Here is a 24749-nt window from a genome sequence, read left to right on the forward strand (position 1 = left end):
ATTCCTGAGCACCACTGAGCCAAAGACCACTCTTCCTCTGGAGACCATATCCAACTTGTAATGTTTGATGAAAGTGTGTGGTTTAGCCCAAATGGATGCTGCACAAATGTCGTCCATAGAGGCTCTGGAGTGAAAAGCTACAGAGGTTGCTATAGCTCTAGTTGAATGTGCTTTGATATTGTGAGGTCTAGGTTCATTTGTACGAGAGTATGAATAGGAAATAAAGTGACTTTTGACCCAGCATATCCCATCCTTGGGCCAGAGAAGGAAATGAAAAGCTGGTCTGTCTTGCGTATAGATTTAGTCCTGTCTAGGTAAAAGCACAGTTGTCTATGCACATCCAAGGAGTGTAGGCAGTATTCTCTTTTATTGGAATAATTCGGAAAAAAAAAAAAGAACACTGGGAGCTCAATAGATTGATTCACAGAAAAATCAGAAACCACTTTGGGGAGAAAGGATGGATTGGTACTTAGAGATACTCTGTCTTTATGAAATATCAGGTACGGTCTCTTGATGCATAAGGCCTGTAATTCTGAGATGCATCTAGCTGAAGTGACACCTACCAAAAGGAGAGATTTCCATGAGAGAAATCTGAGATCACATTTGGCAGCAGGCTCTAAGGAGGGGTTGAGAAAGAGACTGCGGTTTAGATTCCATGTCTCTAAGGGACGTCTAATTGGAGGTCTGCTGTGAAACACTCCTTTGAGAAAGTTTTTGCACAGGTGAATGGACATAATTGGGATGCCCTGTACTCAGTTATGAAAATTGGAAATTGCTGCTAAATGGACTCGTATGGTAGAAGCGGAGGCTCAGTTTTCAAAGAACCCAGAAAGGTATTGAAGGATGACAGAGACAGGGGCTGAGAAGGGATCTAGCATCCGTTCTTTAGACCAAAGAGAAAACCTTTTCCATTTATCTCTGTAAAGGTTTCTGGTGGATGGTTTATGGGAGGCCAGAATGCTGTCGCGAACCGTTGAGGAAAGTGCTTCCGGCCTGGTGACTAACAGAAGTGGAGAAACCAAGCTGTCAGCTTGAGAGTGGACAGAATCAGGTGAGTCAACCCTTGGGGGTGAGAATTAAGTCTGGACGAGTGTCCAGGATCCATGAAGGCTGTAACAGATGAGGCCGGAGGAAGGGGAACCACACTTGACGAGGCCAGAATGGGGTAATGAGGATCACCTTGCATCTCAACCGAGTGGCTTTCTTTAAGAATAGAGGTATCAAGGGAATTGGGGGATAAGCGTAGAAGAGACCAGTGGGCTAATTGCGAGTCACAGCATCTCTCGGGGACTCCCCCTCTAGGGGAAAAAGGGCAAAGTAGCTGCTGCATGTGGTGTTTGAAGGGGAGGTGAAGAGGTTGCAGCAGAGCTGGCCCCATCGGCTGAAAATTTCTGCCATCACTTTGGGATTGACAGACCACTCATGTGGAAGGGGAATGCATCTGCTCAACCTGTCCGCAATCACACTGGAACTAACCAGGATGTGCACTGCTATAAGAAAGTGGTCGGAAGCCATCGCCCAGTGCCAAATTCTCATGGCCTCTTGCTGATGTACCACACTACTGACATATTGTCTGACTGAATTGCAATTGTTCCAGGGGGAAGAAGAGGATATAATGCCTGCGATGCTAATAGCACCGCTCTTAACTCCAGAACACGGATATGCAAATTGGCCTCGAAGCTTGACCAAGTGCCTTGGACCGTCTTTCCCTGAAAATGCCCCCCACCCTATCAGAGAAGCATCCGTGGTCACAGTGGTGTTGGGTTGAGGGGTCTGAAAGGGATGCCACCAAAGTTCTGCATCTGGCCTCATCCACCAGAGGAGATCTTGCTTGCAAGAGTTGGTTATGAGCACCTGTGAGTTTAGGGGATGATGATTTGGAAACCACTGGGACAATAGGAGCCATTGTAACAGTCTCATGTGTAACCTTGCCAGAGGAACTATTGGAATGGCTGCAGCCATGGTCCCCAGAGCCTGGAGAACTTCCCTTGCCGATACCTTTTTTTGACAGAGTATCACACGCAATTGTGATCTTAACCTCTGAAGTCCGTGAGCCGGTAGAGATGCCAGTTAGGATCGGGGTACTGAAAACTACCCCTATAAATTCCAGCTGTTGGGTAGGTTCTAAGTTGGATTTCTCCCAGTGTATCATGATGCCTAGAGGCTCAGCTAGTGAAAGGGTGTATCGGAGGGTCATAGCCAGAAGACGCTTGGTGGGGGCGGAGAGGAACCCATCATCTAAATTTGGAAACACCTGGAATCCTTGAAGTCTCAGATGAGCTGTCACCACTGCTAGAGAATTTGTCAACACTCAGGGCTGTCGAGATACCGAATGGCAGGGCTAGGAACTGGTAATGATTGGCTCCTGGTCAGAAGTGAAGGAGATTCCTGGAGCGATTGTCTATTTTGATGTGGTAATACACATCTCAGAGGTCTATCACATCAAAACATCCTCCCTTAAAAATGGGAGAATGGATTGAATAGTGACCATGCGAAACTTGGTTTGTACAACTGATTTGTTTAAATGGCTGAAATCCAGAATGGGTCTCCAGTCCCCGGTCTTCTTTGGCACAAAAAAGAATCTGGAGTAAAACCCGGATCCGCATTGGTCTGGAGGGACTGTTTGGATGACTCTTTTTTGACACAGCTTTCTTATCTCTGAAGCCGCTTCTTCCCTTTGGTTGGGTGGAACATCGGGAAGGTTCTTTGTAGGTTTTGGACGGGAGGTTAGAGGGATGTAGTAACCGCTGGAGATTATTCTCTGCACCCATCGATCATTTGTAATAGAGTGCCAGGATGTTTGATGCAGAGAGAAATGCGCCCCGACTGCTTCCAGAGAAAAGCAATCGGGCAAAGCTTTGGGAGCGTTGATGAGATCTCCCAGAGAAGGAATCCCTTGAGTCTTGGTTTCGGGGATCCCCTCTGCCCCTAAAGGGGCATCTTCCACCACTGGAACCCCCTCTGCCTCAGGGGGAATTCCTCGCCATGTGCGTTATGGAAAGGACCCTGAGATTTCTTGTGCCAGATTTTCCCACTCCTCTGGTTCCTGAAAAAGAACGTTGAGGCTTGGAAAAACATAGGCCAACGGCAGACAGAGTCTTTCCATCCTGCTCGCACCTGGCCAGTGTGCCCTTCACTTAAGAACCAAATAAGGATGATGGTTCCATAGGGGCATTCAAAAAGGAGGACTTGAAGGAGTCCGCAAGGTCACAGATGTGCACCATGACTATGCCTGCACCCGCAGCTCTTGCCGCCCCTTCAGTTGCATGGGATAGCAGGCTCATGGACAAATTGGAAACAGATTCAAGGGTGGTAAGTTGAGAGGCAACCTTGTCCAGTGCCCTGTCAGAAATTTGAGCCACGAGGGCTCCAGAAAATTTGGTAATCAAATCTCTTTGGAGCTTTGTGAAATGTGCCAAGTAGTTCAGGAACCTGACAGCAAAGGTCGCTGAAGCAAAAACTCGCTTCCCCAACCTGTCCACAGCCAGGACTCTGTTGGGCGGGTGAACAGTAGAACTTTCCTCCGCTAGATCCTTTTTAGTGGCCACAGCCACCACCATAGCGTCAACTGGCAAACCTCTGGACCAGTGAGGATGCTCCTCCTGGGGGGGGGGGGGGGGTATCTTATCAGGTCTCCAGTGAATGGCCTCAATAGAGTCAGGGTTCTGCCAAGCACACTGCATGATGTGTTGTATTAATTCGTAGGCAGGTGGGGTCACCCAAGAGGTAGAAGGCCGAGAGTGAAAAGCCTGCAGGAAGAACTGACTCCTCTGAGGAAGGGTTAGAGGGCTTCCAGCCACCCCTCTGTTTTAGTATTCCCAGGATGTCTCCTAAGGAGACATCATCTGGGGGTGACCGTGGGGACCCCTCCCCATCATCGTAATTGGTTTCTTCTCTCAAAGACTCTTCAGGAGAATCAATGTGCTTCCTCTTGCAAGCCTTTTTCTGAGGAGGTTCTTCAGTGGGAATATCAGAGGAAGACTCGGAAGGATGGGTACCCCGAACTGGGGTTTCCTGAGGCTTCTCCTGCCCGTATCCCAGGGAGGTGGCTCATGGTAGCTGTAGCTCTGAGGGAGCAAGGGGAAGTTCCAACATCGGAGGAGCGCTTCCCGAAGCAAGCACCCTCTCCATCACCTGAAAAGCAGGCCCACCTGAAGAGTGGGAGCTCGGAACCGAAAAGGACAACTTCAGAACTGGGGTCACACCCTGTTACTTCAGACCCGCTCCTGGGGATGGATCCTCAAGCAGGATCGGGGCAGATGTTATCCCCGGATCTGAGGATGGAACCGATAAAACACTCATACCTATGCCCTGGACCGAGGACTCCACCCCCAACCATGAGTCTGATGGGATGGTTCCGTTGGAACCGAAAACCAAATGGGTGGCCTCAAAGCCTCAGTGACGGTCACTGTCGGCACCAAGTAGTGGGGTTCCACAAAGGAAGTCAAAGCAATAGGCTTCGGAACAGACGGATCCGAAGGAGGAATATACGGAATCCTGGGAGAGAGAGACCCAAATCTCAGAGGGGGAGGGGTCTTAGGAACATTTGGTATCCCTCTGGCCATCAACAGCTGATCCAACAGGCACACCACATCGAGTTTGGATAGACTCCTGGTGGACCTCGTGGACACACCTGAAGGGGAGTCAGGTTGGTCCAAAAAAGGGGCTGTACATCTGACCTAGGAACGGATCCATGGAAGGGGAGTATCGGGTCCATGGTGTTGGAGCTAATGGCACTGTAGTCTCTAATTTGGAGACAGGTAGCAAGGGAATCAGTGAAGTAGAGAAAGGATTTGGTGCTGAAGAGGCATTTGGAGTCGATGTCATCGGTTCCAAGGAAATTGCATGGGTCAGAACAGTTTTCGGTGTGGTCAAAGTCAAAGTCGGTGCCGTAGCTGTAGTCAAAAGCAAGGTTGGCACCGTAGCTGAAGTGGAAAGCAAGGTCGGTGCCGTAGCAATAAGTGCAGAGGGTGGCGCCGACGTTGAAAATCCGGTAATGTCCATGGCTTGAGTCAATGTAACAATCGGAGCAGAGCTCGGAACAGTAGTAGTAGTCAGAGCCGAAGTAGCAATTCTGTGCTCCGAGGAAGTTTTGTGGGCCTTATGTTTGTGTGTCTTACTCTTATCACCAGCTGGTAAAGAGGGATTAGAATGGGGGTGTTTCTTGTCCTTTACTGGAGGGGTTGTGACCTCAGACACAAAAAGGGCCTCTGAGAAAGGAGAAGCGAGAAAGCCTTTCAGAATCAATTTATTTTTCCTTTCATTCAGCGTCAGCTGACTGAAACTTTGACAAATTTGGCAAAGGGATTTAACTGAGAGGTGAGAAACCCCCAGACAATAAACACAGTCATGGTGAGAGTCGCTGTTTGGGAGTTTACCACTGCAAGAGGTGCAATGTTTAAACCCCAGAGTTCCTTTTTTGTCAGACATTTCTACACACACACAAAAAACACCTAAAAAGGCAAGAAAAGGAAGACGAAATGGAAAGAAGATACCAACGATGGTATCAAGCGATACCAGAAGGGTAAGGAGAGGGCGTATCAACGATGGTAAAAGAATTACCCAATGGGTAGAGCTAGTTAGAAAGATACAGTAACAGTAAAACGAGTGAAATAGAAAGGAAAATATCCAAAAATACAAAAGTATCAAGAAAAATAACAGCTTGAGAGCTCTGTGAAACGCTGCTATATGGCTACAAGATTGGAAGTAACAGGGATAGTAGCTTAGCTCAAGAGTTTTTAGTGTACGCGAGCTTGTTATTAGGCTGACACGGTTCCGAGGGGCTAAGAACCGAACCCATCAGTGATGAATGGAAAGAAGATTAACAACATCAGATTATAAAGTACAATGCACTCAAGAACAAGAAAATCATTGTGAAATGGGAGGCACAAAGCTAGAGAAAATACATCTACTTGGTCACTACCACACACCTAATCTAAGACAAAGAGGAAGGTAAAAGTGCAATAGCAACAACTCTCAAAATGCAGGGTCCTTAAACTAATTCTAGAGAAGTTGTCACCCTCCCACCACATAAAATACTACACTCTGGCTCTTCATGGAGTACTATATAGAGTTATGGAACACTTTTGAGAAATACTAGTCCAGTAAAAAAGGTTGCAAACGTGAATAACAATGATAATGAAAAGAATGGAGTGAACAGACTATAAATACAGGTCAAAAAGAGATGGATAATATTTTCGGTGCAAAACAGAATGGGCAGAAAACGCACAGCATATACACACTGTACAATAAAAGGGAAATTAGACTAGTTGAATTCAGGAGGAGAAACAGAGGGGTAAACGGGGGAGGGGTGCACTGGAATACCTTACCACTAGAAATAATGGAGGCAAGCATACACATTCAACAGCACTGGCAGAAGACAAAGAGGAGTGAATGAGGGCAGCTATATGGGGGAGGGGGGGACAGCTGCAGTATTTAAATGTGTCTGCATATAAAGCAGTATGGGAGGTCTGTACTGTCACACACAAAAAGGAAGACGGAAGTAAAGCAAGAAATAGTAAATATGAAGCATCTCAGTTAACTGAATTCTGTTTTCATCAAAAATGAAACTAGACCATTCTCTACTAAAAGGACATCTCTGGAGTTACTATATTTAAGTAAAAGGAAGTTGAGGAATGCAGCTCCCCTGTAAAAGCAGGTCTTCTTTTAGAGGGGATATTTGCAAGGAGTTTCTAATTTGACAAAATTGACGCACAAATACATTACAATATTTCATAATTTGTGGAGTAAGGCATTCTAAACATAAGGCATACTCTGTGTACAAAACCATCTAAATCCTGATGAAATTTATGCCGTCATATATCTCAGTTGAAATAAAACTGTATGAAAAATATTTAACTATTTTCTGTTCTAGCCACTTAGTGCTAGTTTTAACACAGCTGCAAAGTCTTTAGAAAGGAAGTACAGATTTTTGGACTTGCTGCTTGTTTTTGGTTCGTTACAGTAATAAACATAAGGCATACTCAGTGTACAAAACCATCTAAATCCTGATGAAATTTATGCTGTCATATCTCAGTTAAATATTTTTCATACAGTTTTATTTCAACTATTTTCTGTTTTAGCCACTTACATAGCTGCAAAGTCTTTAGAAAGGAAGTACAGATTTTTGGGGTTGCTGCTTGTTTTTGGTTCGTTATGGTATATAAGTGTTCAGACAAAAAGATAAATAAGCTTACCCCGATAAACCAATGAATAAGATCATATCAAAGAGAATGCTGACAAGTTACTAGGGTTATCAACTGTTGAAGTTCAAGTTACAAATGAGCTTTGCTATTCTTCATGGATTTTAAGAGAAGCAAACTTTTAATGGACATGTGAATGTACTGTTATAATGCCAATTTTCCCTAAAATAAGAGAGAAGTAACATTTTTCATGGAAGGACAAACACACTCAATTCTCATGAAGGCAAAGAGTTAAAATAAATACATATTTTTACCTGTTTGGAGGTTCAAAGTTGTTGCTGCTGCATATGTAGCTGGGAAAAAGTAAAACAATGTTAGTTAGGAAAAAGATAAAGAAGCACTGGGTTTTTAATTCACATGCTAAAACAGTAATTTATGCTAGAGGTTATAAAGAATGGAAAACATATGGCTCAGGACATGTACACAACCGGATATTTAATGGACTGCCATAATTAACAATTTACAGATATATATTTAATACAAGGCATAACCCATTATGGTAACCTGTGCATGCATACTTTACTACCACTGAAACCCAGCCTGTCAGAGTGTTGATTTCTATTTACCATCCACAATGTTTCACTCCCCTAAAGGGCCAAGATTCAAATATCCTAAATATCAATCCAAAGTAACAAGCAGCAACAGGTCAAATATCAGTGCTATGAAGTGGGATTGATCTTATCAAAGCCACTTTCACTTCTGCTCAAATGACATCCACAACCCACATTCCATCAGGAAGATTTATTCTACAGCAAACTGTGCAATTGTAAGGGCAACCAGAAACAGAAGCTAATAATTATTTTGTGCTTTGCACTGGACACTGGATAACTCCTTTGTTACTAGTTTTTTTTTTTTTAATAATAAATTTTGTACTGTTCACATACAACAAAATATAACAGCAACGAAAACACAATACAGGCTGTGAACAGGTTTGCGACCAGTCTTTGTAAATACATTCCTTTTGTTTACTAAACACTAGAGTTATAAGGCGGCCCTCCATCTAGTAACCAAAAGTAATGCACCCAGTAGCCATCAAGGAAAACTCCACTTTATTTGAATCAAACACAAGCAAAATCCATTAGTTGTTAAGCGCTTTCATCATAGACAATGACTTCATCAGAACAAGGATAATTCACATGCTTGAAGAGGTCTATATATACCTGAAAAGTTTACATTTTATATATACATTATTTTATACATTTTAAATACAAAACAAAAAATTATTTTAAAACTATGCATTTTCATATACTATGTTTCACAAGAGCTGTGCATGCATATACATAGACTTTTATACTTGAGAATTTAGTATTTATTTTATATTGGAGTGTGTCATTAAGCAAGTTTTTTCTTAACTGATTGATTTAACCCAATTCATTAGTTTAACATGTGCTAACTTTTTAGGTATATATAGACCTCTTCAAGCATGTGAATTATCCTTGTTCTGATGAAGTCATTATTTATGACGAAAGCGCTCAACAACTAATGGATTTTGCTGGTGTTTGATTCAAAATAAAGTTGAGTTTTCGTTGATGGCTACTGGGTGCATCACTTTTGGTTACTAGTATTTTTCGTGCATCCTGGAACTTTTTATTATTTAAAGATTAAAAACTCTCTCAATCTGGCAGACAGTCTCCTCTTCCCATCATGCAACACAGTCCACACTCTCCATTTCTTCCTGTTGTACTGCTCAGATGAGGAAAGAAGAAGAGATGGAGTACAGAGATGACTCTGTACCAAAAGTATCACAAGTTTAAACTGTGAGCTTTGGCTGGCTAAGACCTGTATGCTATCAACTGAACGCATAAGTGAAGCTAAGTAACTTATCTGCACTTTTATCAAATAATACACGATTTAAAGTAATTTGTTTGTGTTGCATTGAGGAATATCTAGCTGGAAGCTGTGACTCTGTTTTTCAGTAGTACAAGTGGTATTTTCAATTAAAGCTTGTTAAAAAACCTGCATAGCCAGTGATAGTGGGGGTAGTTTCCTTCATTGTTATTCAGTTTCTGTCTTATACAAGTGGTACAGTGAATTATCTTCTGTTTAAACTGTGAGCTTTGGCTGGCTAAGACCTGTATGCTATCAATTGAACGCATAAATGAAGCTAAGTAACTTTTATCTGCACTTTTATCAAATAATACACGATTTAAAGTAATTTGTTTGTGTTGCATCGAGGAATATTTAGCTGGAAGCTGTGACTCTGTTTTTCAGTAGGTTACCACCCACTCTCCTTGTTTTTGTCTTGGTGGCTTTGAAACTGCCCACCCCTCTTGTAAATTTGCACTTGGATACTCCTCCTGGACCCATCTCATTTGCTCACTCAAAAAAAAAAAAAAAAAATTTGTATCTGCTTTTACTGTATTTGCGTTTCTTCCAACTTTATTTTGCTTTTGCGTCATTTTAAAAGTACTCAATTGTATTTATTACTGCTTGGTGTAACTCACTCTAAGCCTTTTAGTTTAAGCACTTGGGCTTCAGACCAGTTGCTTTACATTAAGAAGGTTTGTGGTCTGCACTGTAGTGGCAGGACAGGTAGCTTACATCCTTCTAAGTTGGGAACTGCTGATTGAGGGCTCAGTGTTTTTTATTCTAAAAGTGTATTAATTCTGGTTTAAGCACTTGGGCTTCAGGCCAGTTATTTTACATTAAGAGGGTTCGTGGTCTGCACTCTTGTGGGAGGAGAGGCTGGACTCTGCCCTTCTGAGCTGGGAATTTCTGGTTAAAGGCTTATAGTGCCTGCATATTTGAACTGCTTCTTACTGAAATTGGTACACCTTGTTTGCTGTATGTAGCATAGACTAGATCCAGGCCTGCTGAATCTAGCTTTGTTTGTATAACTTGAGCACTAATCCAGGCATTCTTTAAAGTACTCAATTGTATTTATTACTGCTTGGTAGTAACTTGACTAAAGTGTAGCTATCATTCTAAGTCTTTTGGATTAAGCACTTGGGCTCAGACCAGTTGTTTTACATTAGGAAGGTTTGTGGCCTGCACTGTGTTGGCAGGACAGGTATTTTACATCCTTCTAAGTTAAGAACTGCTGATTGAGGGCTCAGTGTCTGTTATTCTAAAACTGTATTAGTTCTGGTTTAAGCACTTGGGCTTCAGGACAGTTATTTTACATTAAGAAGGTTTGTGGTCTGCACTCTTGTGGGAGGAGAGGCTGGACTCTGCCCTTCTGAGCTGGGAATTTCTGGTTAAAGGATTATAGTGCCTGCATATCTGAATGGTTTCTTACTGAAATTGGTACACCTTGTTTGCTGTAGCATAGACTAGACCCAGGCCTGCTGAATCTAGCTTTGTTTGTATGCTTGTTTGCTTGTTATTTCCCTGAAATGCTAATTCCACCTAAAACGCGGCTTTTCAGCGCTTCTGTGGGTCCCTAGTGATCTCTGCATTGTTTACTGTACTTATTTCCTTGTTTCACTTGAAAGAAAGTTACTGTTTGTCGTTTTTGCATTTAAGTCACCTGTAACACATTGCATTTAAGTTACCTGGCACTTGCTCACTAAAGCAATTATATAAGTCAGCACTAAAAAATTAAAAGCACTACACCCTCACAAACTCCCCTTGAGTACCTTGTTCCCCATTGACCCTTTTTTTCAAATATAAAGGAATTCCCAATACTATTCTAGCATTTTCACAGGTCAGTTGTCAATCTCCTCTAAGGTCCAGCTGGTGAATCTGGGAATCTTGAGGCAATGTTACAACTGCCTCATGTACACAGACAGCCCTCTCCTCCTCCCAACAAATTCCAACACGTGAGAGATGCAACCATACAGCCAAACTGGAGGCTAAGCTCTCTCAACTCAGTACTGGCCTAACTAGTCAGGAGGAGAAGGAAACCACACTCACTACAATTCTAGTCTCACATAGACCTACCACGACAGCAAACCAAACACAAACTCACAAAAACATACTCGGAGACTCTAAATAAAAATCTGCCCAAGTAGCAGAGACCTCCAAAGCAGACACCCAAGCAACCGCTACGCCAAAACAAAACACGTGCAACACATAGCTCACAAAGCCAGTGTGCTGAACAGTCACAGCCCTTAAGGCTAAACAACACACCTGATACACTTGTAATAGGTGACTATCGTCAGGCACACTGACGTCCCGCTCACCAGGCTGAACAAGGAGAAGGTCACGGTGAGCTGCCTGTCGGGCGCTAGGATCCGCCACATAACACAAGCACTCAGGTCACTCTAAGGCAAGTACAAATATGACTCCGTCATTGTCCATGCTGGTGTGAATGACCTGAGATGTACCTCCCTGGACTACATGAAAAGAGACAAAGAGGAGCTCTCTGAGCATGTAGCCCAGGCCGGTATGACCCTGACCTTGAGTAGCATCTTACCCTCACCAAGAATGATGCCACAATATGAAGACAAGATGATTAATTTCAACAATTGGCTTAAGTGTTGGTGTCATTCAAAGGGGATCCAATGCCTGTCAGCCTGGGATGACATGCTCAACAAGCCATGATGCTTCGCTAGGGACGGCTTGCACCTGTCACCCCTGGGCTTTCAGATATTGGCAAAGGCTCTTGCTACCCCCATAGTGCCTTTTTTAGGCAAGGCTCAAAAGACAAACCCACCTCCATAGGTATCACAAGGGATAAGAAACTAAGAGTAATGCTACTCAACGCCAGAAGTCTAAACCTCAAGATACATGCACTCGAAACTCTCCTTAGCATGGAGAACATCGATATCTGTGCAGTAACAGAAACCTGGTTCAAGGCTCCCGAGAGAACCCCAGCACTACCAGGTTATACCTCATACCATGCTTTTCAGCCCCAAAACTTGGACCAAACCAGAAAAGGAGGGGGGAGTATCAATATTGGGCGGCGCAGTGGTGCAGCGGTTAATGCTGTCGCCTCACAGCAAGAGGTTCTCTGGTTCGATTCTCAGCTGGGGTGCCTTTTGTGTGGAGTTTGCATGTTCTCCCTGCGTTCGCGTGGGTTTCCTCCCACATTCTAAAGACATGCTTCTGGAGCATTTCTCCCCGCGCCTCCACTGAAAACAGGATCTGTGGAACCTAGTTGGACTTTCCCGGTCAACAAATGTTAAATAAATAAATAAAATAAATAAATATTCATCAAAAATACCCACACCTCCAGGTTGGTGGCACAGCGCAAAGCATCAGAGACTATCCATCTGCAACCAACAGTGGGTAAAACTGCCTTCCAGTTTATAGCCTGCTACAGACCACCCTCCCAAACCCAGGAACCCCACTTGGCCTTCCTGAGAACACTGGAAAATATGAAGGTCTCTCCAAACACCATTATATTGGGCAACTTCAACTACCCGAACATAGACTGGGATCATTACTCTAGCTCCAACACCCTAGCTCAAAGGTTCCTAGAATTTATAACTCAAACGCTATGGAACAACTTGTTACCACTCCCACAAGAGGGGAAAACATACTGGACCTGATCATCACCAACATGGGGACTCTATGCTCTAGACCAGAAGTGTATCCCTCACTGGTAAGATCAGACCATAAACTAATCTCACTGGATATTCACATCCCGACCCCACCCCCTGCACAGAAAACCACAGTGAAAAACTTCTATAAGGCAAATTTCACACTCCTCAAAACCGAGGTGGAATCCTTCAAAGTCCCCAGGCCTGTGGAAAATACGGCCCAGACCGCAGAATCCTTTATAAACGCATTCTATGAACACCTTCAGGAATGCATGGATCATGCAATCCCAAATAAAACCAAGACCGAATCCTCCAAAGGCAGACGTCCTGTCTGGTGGACCCCAGCCATAAACAAACTATACACTAGAAGGAGGAAGCTACTACATAGGACAGAGCAAAATCCCAAAAAGGGAAGGCATCTCTGATCAGTGTTGGCAAAAACTACGGGCACTCATAAAATCGTCTAAGGCCAGCTTCGAGAGACAAATTGCACAGGACACCAAGGATAACCACAAGGCTTTCTTTAGTTATGTTAGGAACCTGGATGGGAATTCCCAGATATGCTCAGAATTAGTCCAAAATGACAAAAAATACACCGAACCTACAGACATTGCCAACATCCTAGCTGACAGATTCAGCACAAACTTCTCCCCCCCCTCCCCACCAAAAGGGCAAATATCTATCCCAGCATCCTAGCTGACAGATTCAGCACAAACTTCTCCCCCCTCCCCACCAAAAGGGCAAATATCTATCCCAGCAGAGTGCTGCCCCCCTGACATCTCAGATGCTCAGGTAAGAGCCGCCCTCTCCAAAGCAAAAAAAACACAGCATCAATGGGACCAGACGATGCCCCGGGCTGCGTCCTACATGAACTCCAAGAAGAGCTAAACCCAAACATAAAACTACTGTTCAATCTCAGCCTTACCACAGGACATGTACCCAAAGAGTGGCGTACAGCAACAGTGGTCCCTCTGCACAAAGGTGGTGCCTCAACAGATCCTGGAAACTATCGCCCCATAAGCCTGACTAGCTTGGTCTGCAAAGCTCTGGAAAGGATCATCATGGACCTCATAAATAAAGATATTGGGGACCTACAGACACTGGATCCTACCCAGTTCGGCTTTGTTAAGGGCAGATCCTGCCTCTTAAACCTGGTTGATTTATTTGAAACAGTCACCAAGGCCATTGACGAGGGGAGGTGGTCCACACAGCCTACCTGGACCTCGCAAAAGCCTTCGATACAATACCCCAATCTAGCATTATAGATAAGTTCACCAGCTTAAATATAAACCCCCATGTCACTAGATGGGTTGCAAACTGGCTCAAGGACAGAACCCACATGGTTAGAATTGCTGGAGCCATGTCAGACTCCAAACCAGTTATAAGTGGCGTCCCACAAGGCTCAGTCCTGGGACCTCTCGTTCGGTATATATTTCTCGGAGGTACAGATCAACACAGAGGGACTGTGGCTGACCAAGTTCGCAGATGACTGCAAACTGGGCACCATAATCGACTCTCCAGCCGACACAAGCATCCTCCAAAAGGGCCTCATAGAAACAGACAACTGATGCCAGAGCCATGGCCTCAAGCTAAACTCCAAAAAGTGTATAGTCATCCCCTTTGGCAAAAACAAAGTGCCCGCAAATTACCACATAGGTGGTAATCCATTAAGTACAGAAGTAATTAGGGACCTGGGGACCCAAGTTGATAGCAATCTCTCATTTGACAACCACGTGGCCAAAGTGGTTAGAAAAACATTTTATATAGCCCACCTAATCATGAAGGGATTCACATCTAGATCAGGGGAGGTCATCGTGCCTCTTTACTCATCCCTCAGCAGGCCCATAATTGAGTACAATGCCCCTTTTGGGATGTACCTTACCAGACACCTGCAGCAACTGGAAAAACCCCAAAAGTACCTCACCAAGACGATCAAAGGGCTCAAACAGATGCCATATGCTGCCCGGTTAAAGAAACTCCAGCTCTACTCAGTGGCATACCGCCTGCTCAGAGGCGATTTGTGCCTGACGTATAAAGTCATGTCCAATCTGGAATTAAATGGACATGCTGCACCTCAGAAAATCCAAATCCCATCGAGCTACGCGCTCGAGAGACTTGAACCTCAGCACTGAAATAAATAGGACATGCTGGAGGGACAGATTCATAACCCAGAGGCTCCCTTCACTCTGGAATAAAATCCCAGTCCAGGTTAGGCAGAGTCTCTCATTGACTCTCTTCAAGAGGAATCTTGATGAGTGGATGGGGGATCGTAGGTTTACCCCCGGTATCACTTCTGTGTCACTGTTAGACAGAGGCACAGTATACTAACCTCGAAAAAGGGCATAGCAAAATTAATTTAAAATGGGTGGCTAAAGCCAAACACACTCTGGCTAGGCTTACAAATGCCCTAGGGCAGATAGCCTAGTATGAACCTAAATAATGAACATGACAAAGACCGATCAACTTTTCAGATGACCTGATGTTATGGTGAGCAGAAAATGTTCATATTTGGTAAAAGATCCATCTTCTTTAACCACTACAACATCTCACACTTGACCTCAGCTCAGATTTTATGCATAAAATCTGAGCTGTAGTCAAGTGTAAAATACATTCATCCCTGTACATTCAGTAAAAACATTTTTCAACTGAAGAGTCTATGGAACAAAGAAAAAATAGCAAAAAGTGATTCTACACTCCAAATCACAGATCAGTAAAAGAACCAAATAGGAACAAATCACCTCCTTCAGATAACTCTGCATCTGACTAAACCCTTAACTTTTAAAGAACGCATTGTAAACTTCAGGTCAAAACTAAACTGACTCCTATTCTGAGCCCAAAAACTCTCCCCATCTGTCCATTTACCAGCCAAGACAGCCACAAGAAGACATTCTACTGGCATAACATGAATATTTCTGGTCTTTATTTGCATCCACTTTCATCAAAAACACAACTCTACAAATCTCCTCCAATAAAATTTGCCTCTTCATTACCAATTCACAAATGCATGACCACCACTGCCTCACCTCAGCAAAAGGCAAAAGACTACCTGTACTAGGCAGAACCAATCTCCGTGGTTGGATTTGTGGTTACCAATCTCCTTATGGCCTCCTGCTCTTCAAACTCCTACATCAAGAAACCACACCCCTCTCTTAAAAAAGCTCACTGCAACCACCCCAACCTATTATCTCAGGAGTGAATTCAGAGCAGGTCTTTCACTCCAACCTCCACAACCAAAATTGCACATCTCTAGCTGGAGCCTTTCCATTCTTATCCCCAAACTGTGGCAGTCTATCAAAGCACACCACTCAAAAACCTTCCAGCAATCCTAAATCCCAGTCACAACTCAAAACAGTTTCTACAAAGGTAAAATAAAATATAAAAATACAAGACATATCACACAAATAAGAATACACTACAATCCTTCTCACTGCTTGATTGCTGCATTATAATCTCACCACTGTCATAATTCCCTTAAAATAAACTGCTTATTGATAAATGGAAAAAAAGGGCAAAGTCTTATTAGATGACCTACAGTGTTTGGAAAATTCATACTAAAAGTACACAAGATTTGGTCCATAAAGGAGACTGGCACCTGTTCAGCATGGGTAATTAACGGATAAATGCTTTCATGCCAGTCTCATTTCAGTTGTTTCCAGTTAATTCCAGTATAGTACAGTCTCGTCAATTCTTTCAATGGCGAGTCACTACAAATGGGGTAAAACAGTTAAAGTAAGTTCCAAAACCCCATAGCAACCTTGCATCAGCAGTCAGACTACGTGTCTTCTACAAAGAAATTGCAGAATGGCAGTGTTTCGTTCAACTACACGTGTGCCACAGAACAAACTACAGAACAGCAATGTTTCATTCCAAGCAGCCTTATCAGCGCTACATGCACCTGTGTTCATTCGGAACACTTCTTCAAAACTTCAAGAAACACAGCTGTAAATAGTAACCATTTCAAATACAGTTTTTAGTGCAGCAGCCAGCGTAACTTCAAGGTTTCATTAACAGTTTAACACTTTTTCCAGTCTATCAGTAACTATAGCAAATGTTTCATAACATACTTTTCAGCTGCACACCAGTGTTTTTCCATAGCGCAAGACTGTTAACTCCATACAGAATAGGCCAAAATGATGGCACTACAGTTTCGTATTACAGAGCAGACCTTTCGTTAAGACAACACTAATATTCCAGATGTAAACTTCATAGAGAAAACTGACAGAGCAGACGACCTCTACATACAGTAATTGCAGCTGTTAAAATTGCACAGCACCAGTATTTACTTCAGAAAAAGCCTCAAATAACTTCAACAGACCAGCACAAAGTTTCAACAAACTTCAGCAGTGTTCATTCAGAACATACATTAGCCAGTTAACAGCTATCTCCACAAACTTTTCAAGTTTCCAGTGTGATGTCACACAGAAAAAAAAAAAAAAAAAGATTTAAAAAGACTCAAAGTTACATAAGGCATGTCCATGGGTCAGCTCCCGGTGTTTTCTCCTGTCCACCTGATGAATCTGGGCATCTTGGGGCAATGTAGCAATTGCCTCATGTACACGGACAACCCTCTCCTCCTACCACCCAACACTACAACCTGTGAGAGAGATGCACTTATATAGCCAAACTGGAAGCCAAGCTCTCTCCAGCCAAGACTGGGCTAGACAGTCAAGAGGAGAAGGTTAACACCTGCACCACACCACACTCAACACACAGTCCTTCAAAACCCACACTACCAAAACTAACACATAGAAACACAAAGCACACACCCACATTCATTGAGGGTCTCAAAAATCTGCCCAAGCTACAGAGACCTCCCAAGCTGAAAAGCAGACAACCACCACCCCACAACACTACCCAAACAACACATAGCCCACAAAGTTAGTGTGCCACTCAACCTCAGTCCATAAGGCAAAACAATGTACCCAAACACACTTGTCATAGGTGACTCTATAGTCAGGCACACTGATGTCCCACTCACCAAGCTAAACAAGAAGAAAGTTACTGTCAGCTGCCTGTCGGGTGCCAGGATCTGCCACATAATGCACGCACTCAGGTCACTCCGCAACAAATACAAATATGACTCTGTCATTGTCCATGTTGGTGTGAATGACCCATGACATACCTCCCTGGACTACATGAAGAGAGACATGGAGGAGCTCTCGGATCTTGTAGCCCAGGCAGGTATGACTCTAGCCCTGAGTAGCATCCTGCCATCGCCCAGAATGATACCACTGTACAAGGACAAAATGATCAACTTCAACAATTGGCTAAGCTTCTGGTGTCATTCTAAGAGGATCCTGTATCTGTCTGCCTGGGACGACATGTTCAAAAGACAATGATGCTTTGCCAGAGATGGCCTGCACCTGTCACCCCTGGGATTCCGGACACTGGCTAAGGCTCTTGCCACCCCTACAGTGCACTTTTTTAGGCAGGTTTACAAATGGTGTCCCACAAGGCTCAGTCCTGGGACCGCTCTTTTTCGGTATATATTTCTCCGAGGTACAGGCTAACACGGGTGGACTATGGCTGACCAAGTTCGCAGATGACTGCAAACTGGGTGCCGTAATAATAAGGGTCTCACAGAGACTGATAACTGGTGCCAGAGCCATGGCCTAAAGCTAAATGCCAAAAAGTGCATAGTCATCCCCTTTGGGAAAAGGCAAAGTGCCCACAAATTTAATCCATTAAGTATAGAAGAAGTAAATTAGGGACTTGGTGACCCAAGTAGATAGCAATCTCTCCTTTGACAATCACGTTGCCAAAGTGGTTAGAAAGACCTTCTATATAGCCCACCTTATCACGACAGGGTTCACATCTAGATCAAGAGAGGTCATTGCGCCCCGCTACTCATCACTTATCAGGCCCATAATTGACTGCAATACCCAGTTTGGGATGTACCTTACCCGACACATGCAGCAACTGGAAAGATCCCCAAAAGTATCTCACCAAGAGGATCAAGGGGCTCAAACAGATGCCCTATGCAGTCCGGCTAAAGAAACTCCAGCTCTACTCAGTTGCGTACCGCCTACTCAGAGGCGATCTATGTCTGACGTATAAAGCCATGCCCAACCCAGAATTAATGGACATGCTTCACCTCAGGAAATCCAAATCCCTTAGAGCTACACGCTCCAAGGACTTGAACCTCAGCACAGAAATAAATAGGACATGCTGGAGGGACAGATTCATATCCCAGTGGCTCCCCTCACTCTGGAACAAAATCCCAATCCATGTTAGGCAGAGCCCCTCACTGACCCTCTTAGGTTCATAGGTTCATAGGTTCATACTAGGCTATCTGCCCGAGGGCATTTACAAGCCTAGCCCATAGTTTTGTGGCTTACGCCACCCCTTTAGTATGGGGAACTATACCCATTATTTTGCTGTGCCTCTGTTGAGCAGTGACACTGAGGTAATCCCTGGGGTATATCTGCGATCTCCCATCCATTGGTCAAGATTTCTCTTGAACAAGGCCAGCGAGGTGCTCTGCCTCACATATTTATTCCACAGCATAGGAGTCTTTGGGTGATGAATCTATCCCTCCAGCACGCCCTATTAATAGCCGTGGTCGAGGTAGTCTCCCCCCTTGGCCTTGTGGCTCTGGATCTAGATTTTTGAGGTGAAGCATATTCATCAAATCTGGGTTTGACAAAGGTCACCTCTGAGCAAGCGGTGACGACTGAATAGAGCTGGAGTCTTTTCAGTCGGGCAGCATAGACAGATGTTTGAGACCCTTTATATTTTTTGGTGAGGAACTTTTGTGGCCTCTCCCAGCTGCAAGTGTAATGGGGCATTCTTCAAGAGAAATCTTGACAAGTGGATTGGAGATCGTAAGTTTACCCCTGGGATCTCTTCTGTGTCCCTGCTTGACAGAGGTACAGTAAACTAACCTTAAAAGGACTACCTTCTGTGACTTACTATACAGAGGCACAGTCAACTAATCTGAAAGGGTGGTGAAAGCCAAACATACTCTGGCTAGGCTTATAAATGCTCTAGGGTAGATAGCCTAGTATGTATCAACCTATGAACCTATAAATTCAACACCGCAACAGGTACAAGCAAGCAAGCAAACTCTGAGGGAAATGCTACTCAATGCTAGAAGTCTAAACCTCAAAATGCACTCACTCGAGGCACTCCTTAAGAAGGAGAAAATAGACATCTGTGCAGTGACACGAGACATGGTTCAAGGCTCCAGAGAGCACCCCTGCATTAACAGACTATAATTCATACCACACATTTTGGCCACCTAACCTGGACCAAAACACTAAAGGCAGAGGCGTGTCCATAGTCATTAAGGATATCCACACCTCCAGGCTAGTTGCTCAACATAACGCATTATCCAAGTGCAACTAACACTGGGCAAGACTGCAGTCCAGGTTGTAGCTTGTTACAGATCCCCCACCATGCCCCAGGATTCCCACTCTTCATTTCTTAAGATACTGGAAAATATTAAGGGTGCAGCCCAATACCTTAATTATGGGTGATTTCAACTACCCCACCATCAACTGGGAAACTACTCATGTACCAACTCATTCGCTAACTCATTCGCTCAACGTTTTCTGGAATTCATAAATTCCAACACCTTGGATCAACTTGTCCACCCCCCCACCAGGGGCAGCAATATCCTGGACCTGGTCATTACCAATAATAGGTAATGTTGCCAACACCAGTGGTCAACTCCTCGCGGGTCAGATCCAGCCACAAGCTAATCACCCTAGACATCCATATCCCACCCCCCATTAAGGAAACCACCGTCAAAAACTAAAAGCCAACTTCATACTTCTTAAGACAGAAGAAGTGGCAAACTTCACGACACCCACACAGACGGAAAATAGAGGTACGACTGCTGAATCTTACACAAATGCACTGTACAAGCACATACACGAGTGCATGGATAGTGCCATCCCCAACAGAACCAAGATGCTATCCTCCAAAAAAAGGAAGCCAATGTGGTGGTCCCCTGCTATAAACAAACTCTACAACAGAGGGGAAAAAGCTGTTGCAAAAAAAAAAAAAAAGTAAAATCCCAAGACTGGAGGAACACCTGGGTCAGCCTCAGCAAGAAGCTGAGATCCCTCATAAAATCCTCCAAAGGCAGTTATGAAAATAAAACTCGCCACTGATTCCAAAGACAACCACAAAGCATTCTACAGCTATGTCAAGCATCTCAATGGCTACACTCAGATCTGCACTGAGCTACAGCACAATGGCACTAAATATACAGAACCAACCGATATTGCCAACATCCTGGCAGATAGGTTCAGTGCTAGCTTTACCCCCTCTCACCCTCCAAAGGGCCCATCTTAATACGAGAAGAATGGAAAGTCCCTGTAATCACGGATTAAAAAGTAAAGACCGCACTCTCCAAAGCCAAGAACACAGCATCCATGGGACCAGACAACATCCCAGGCTGTGTACTGCACGAACTTCAGAAAGAACTTACACCCCACCTAAAGTACCATGGTCAATCACAGCCTCACCTCAGGCTATGTGACTACTGAATGGTGCACAGTGACAGTTTTCCACTCCGCAAAGGGGGTGCCACCACAGACCCCGGAAATTATAGCACCATTAGTCTGACGAGCCTGGTCTGCAAGCCATGGAACGTATCATCTTGGAGCTTATAAACAAAGACATAGGTAACCTCCAAACCCTGGAACCCACTCAGTTTGGGTTTGTAAAAGGTAGATCATGTCTACTAAACCAGACTGACTTCTTTGAAGCAGTCACTAGAGCCTTAAACGAGGGCAAGGTAGTACACACAGCCTATCTTGACCTTGCCAAGGCTTTCAACATCATCCCCCACTCTGGAATTATAGACAAACTCACTAAACTGGGCATAAATCCCTATGTCACAAGATGGGTGGCCAACTGGCACACTGACAGAACCCACACAGTGAAAGTGGCCAACTCCAAGTCCAACTTCAGACCAGTGACGAGTGGAGTACCACAGGGTTTGGTCCTGGGTCCTCACCTGTTCAGCATCTACTTCTCTGAAGAGCAGGCCAACACAGAAGGCCTTTGGCTAACAAAGTTCACAGATGACTGCAAACTGGGAGCCATATAGAATCACTTAATGATCTAGACATTCTACAAAAGGGCCTCACAGAGGCGGATGCTTGGTGTCAAATTCATGGCTTCAAGCTCAATGCCAAGAAGTGCACTGTCATCCCCTTTGGGAAAAACTCTGTACCCATGAACTACCACATAGGCAGTAGCTCACCAAACACTGAAACTGTGATAAGAGACCTTGGGACACAGGTGGACAGTAGTCCCTCCTTTGATAACCACATCGCCACAGTAGTCAGGAAATCCTTCTATGTGGCACACATCACAAAAGGGTTCTCCTCTAGAAAAAAAGGAGGTCATGGTTCCTCTCTACTCATCCCTCATCAGACCCATTATAGAGTACAATGCCCCATTTGGCATGTATCTCACAAGACACCTACAACAACTGGAAAGGTCACAGAAATACCACACTAAGAGTAATACTGGCCCTCAAACAGATGCCATACGCAGACCGTTTCAAAAACCTCCAGCTCTACTCTGTCGCATATCGCCTAATCAGAGGCGATCTCTGCCCAACATAAAAAAGCTATGTCAAACCCAGAGCTGTTGGACATGCTACACAAAGAAATCCTAATCTCTCCAAACCACACGCTCCAGGGACCTAAACCTTGTCACCACAATAAATAGAACATGCTGGAGGGATAGATTCCTGTCCCAGAGACTTCCAATACTTTGGAACGAACTACCCATTCATGTCAAGCAAAGCTCCTGATTGGCCCTATAAGAAAAATCTTGACGACTGGATGGGAAATAGAAAATTCACCCCCAGGGATCACTTCTGCGGCACTGCTTGACAGGGGAAAATAATTTTCTTGGGTGGCGAAAGCCAAGGAACCTTTTTGGCTAAGCGTATATAGGCACCAGGGCCAATAGCCTAGTACCTACCTATGAACCTATATGCACTTTTTTAGTTAACGGCTCAAAAAAGTTTAAATTTATCAGTAAAAGTCATTTATATGCCTGTTCTATTAAACATGCTAAGTAATACTTCTACAGTTAAGACGTTAGTAAATGTTTGGTTTAAAGTTAATGCAGTCTAAAAAACTTGTGTTCCAGAAATGTTCTGTTAAAGTTAAAGGTTATTAGTTCAAAAGGGTTAAATCACAGAAGCAGCCTACAGCAAAGCATTTGCATAATAAGTCAGCTTCTATCAGTACGGTTTCAGACATAACACAAACTCGTGTAAATGCTTCAGCACATACAATTCAACATACAGAGTTAAGTTGCATTACAGATTCAAATACAAATGTTCAGAATATAATGCATTCTTGTTTACATGTAATTCCAAGTACAAAGTTGAGTACCAATATGGTTAAACACAGACAAAAACAGTGTACAAGCCAGTGCAAATATTGCACGAAGGGGAAATAATATACAGACTTCATTGCAAACTACTGTTTCAGAGCAAAGTAAAGAAATAACACATTCCATAGCCAGAGTCAGTGTTGTTGCTAGTTCTATAATAATGGATGTTCAGGTCATCTATAAAGGGTGTGGCAGTCCAGTACCAAACCAGAGCATTTATCTGTCATTGTTTAAGGTTAAAAGAAATCACAATATTTCATTGTTTACAGAAAAATTACAGACTAATATACTAATTAATAGACAAACTTCAGTTGCACACAGATCTTTATTAAAGGACACATGCAGTTTTGTCAGGATTTAAAAGGTCAAAGATTACAGCAGCTAACAGTTCGAAATATAACAGCTCTGAGCTAGTTATATGTTGTTTTAGACTTCAGTAACAAGATTTTTGCAAATGTACAGAATTTGAAAAATTGGATAGGACAGGGGAAAAAAAGGCTAACCATATGCATGTATGTTGTGTAGGGCATACCAGAAAGACAATCAAGTTAATTTGCAGAATTAAAGGGTTTACAATTACAAATTTGGCAAATAAATTCTGTGTTATTGTTTTGTTTTAGTCGAGAGCTTTGTATTAAAGTGTTGCAATGCATAAACAAATATATTAATACAGAGACAAAAAAAGCATTCACAAACATCAAATAATGTTTTGTTAGTTTGCAGAATGTAAATGTCAATGCTACATTGTAAAAGTGACAGTACAGTCAAGTGATCAAATCCCACACATAAAATAGTACATCATAAATAGTGCGTCAATAAAGCCACAGGTTCAACTCTTATGTTATGAAAAACAGACAAGTATACTTCCAGAATCAGATCAGTTTAAATCTGGTAATAAATGTATTTATGTAATTGGTTTAAGACTGTATATATTCCATACAGAAATTGCAGTTTACCAAGCACACCAGACAAGATTACAACCAGCTTAACAAACTAAATTAAGGAGAGTACTGTATGCCATAAGGCAGTATGGTGAAGATCAATTTAATGCACTTACAGTTTTTACTATTTATCCAAGAAAATTATAGACAGGAAGGAGAGGAAATGCATAAAGAAACATCCTCTTCCAAGAAAATGAGAGTAAGACCATCTCCCATACCAGAGGACCTGGGACTCTGGCACAAAACAGAGGAAGCTGTCTGCTCAGAGGGGAGGCAAAGAGATCTACTTGAGGATACCCCATTGGTGAACAAAGTCCAGAAACATCTCTGTGAAGCATCCATTTGTGGGATAAAGTGAAGGACCTGCTCAGTGTCTGCCACAATGTTCTGATCTGAAGGAATACAAACTGCCTGAAGACTTACTTGATACTTAACTGCCAGATCCTACACCAGAAGTGCCAGCTGACAAAGTTGTTAAGATCTTACCCCCCCCCCCCCATTTGTTAATATACCACTTAACTGTGGTATTATCTATGAATACCTTGAGAGACCCTGGACAGAAAAGATGACGAAAGGCCTGACATGTCAGCATAAAAGCTCTCATCTCTTTGACGTTGTGGTGCTCCTTCTGCTGAGGAGGTGACCATACTCCCTGAACACGTTGCTCCCCATCCCACATAGCCTAGTACCAACCTATGAACCTATCGGCCCTGGGTCCTATACAAGCCTAGCCATAACAACTCCCTGGCTATTTCGTCCCACAGTATTTACTTCCCTGGACCCCTGTCTAACAGGGCAACTGATGTGATCCT

General features: G+C 43.5%; 1 protein-coding gene across 1 annotated transcript in view; it reads right to left on the reverse strand.

The window, feature by feature from the left end:
- Positions 1-24749, reverse strand: part of LRP10 (LDL receptor related protein 10) — a gene marked incomplete in the record, with an annotated part of 319622 nt that overhangs the window by 271618 nt on the left and 23255 nt on the right. The window contains 1 exon segment of the mRNA XM_044058042.1: positions 7457-7495. Within this exon segment, the coding sequence (XP_043913977.1) occupies positions 7457-7495 (39 nt within the window).

This window comes from Protopterus annectens, chromosome 16.part0 (assembly GCF_019279795.1).
Source record: "Protopterus annectens isolate FY-2018-M chromosome 16.part0, PAN1.0, whole genome shotgun sequence".
Classification (NCBI taxonomy): Eukaryota; Metazoa; Chordata; order Ceratodontiformes; family Protopteridae; genus Protopterus; species Protopterus annectens.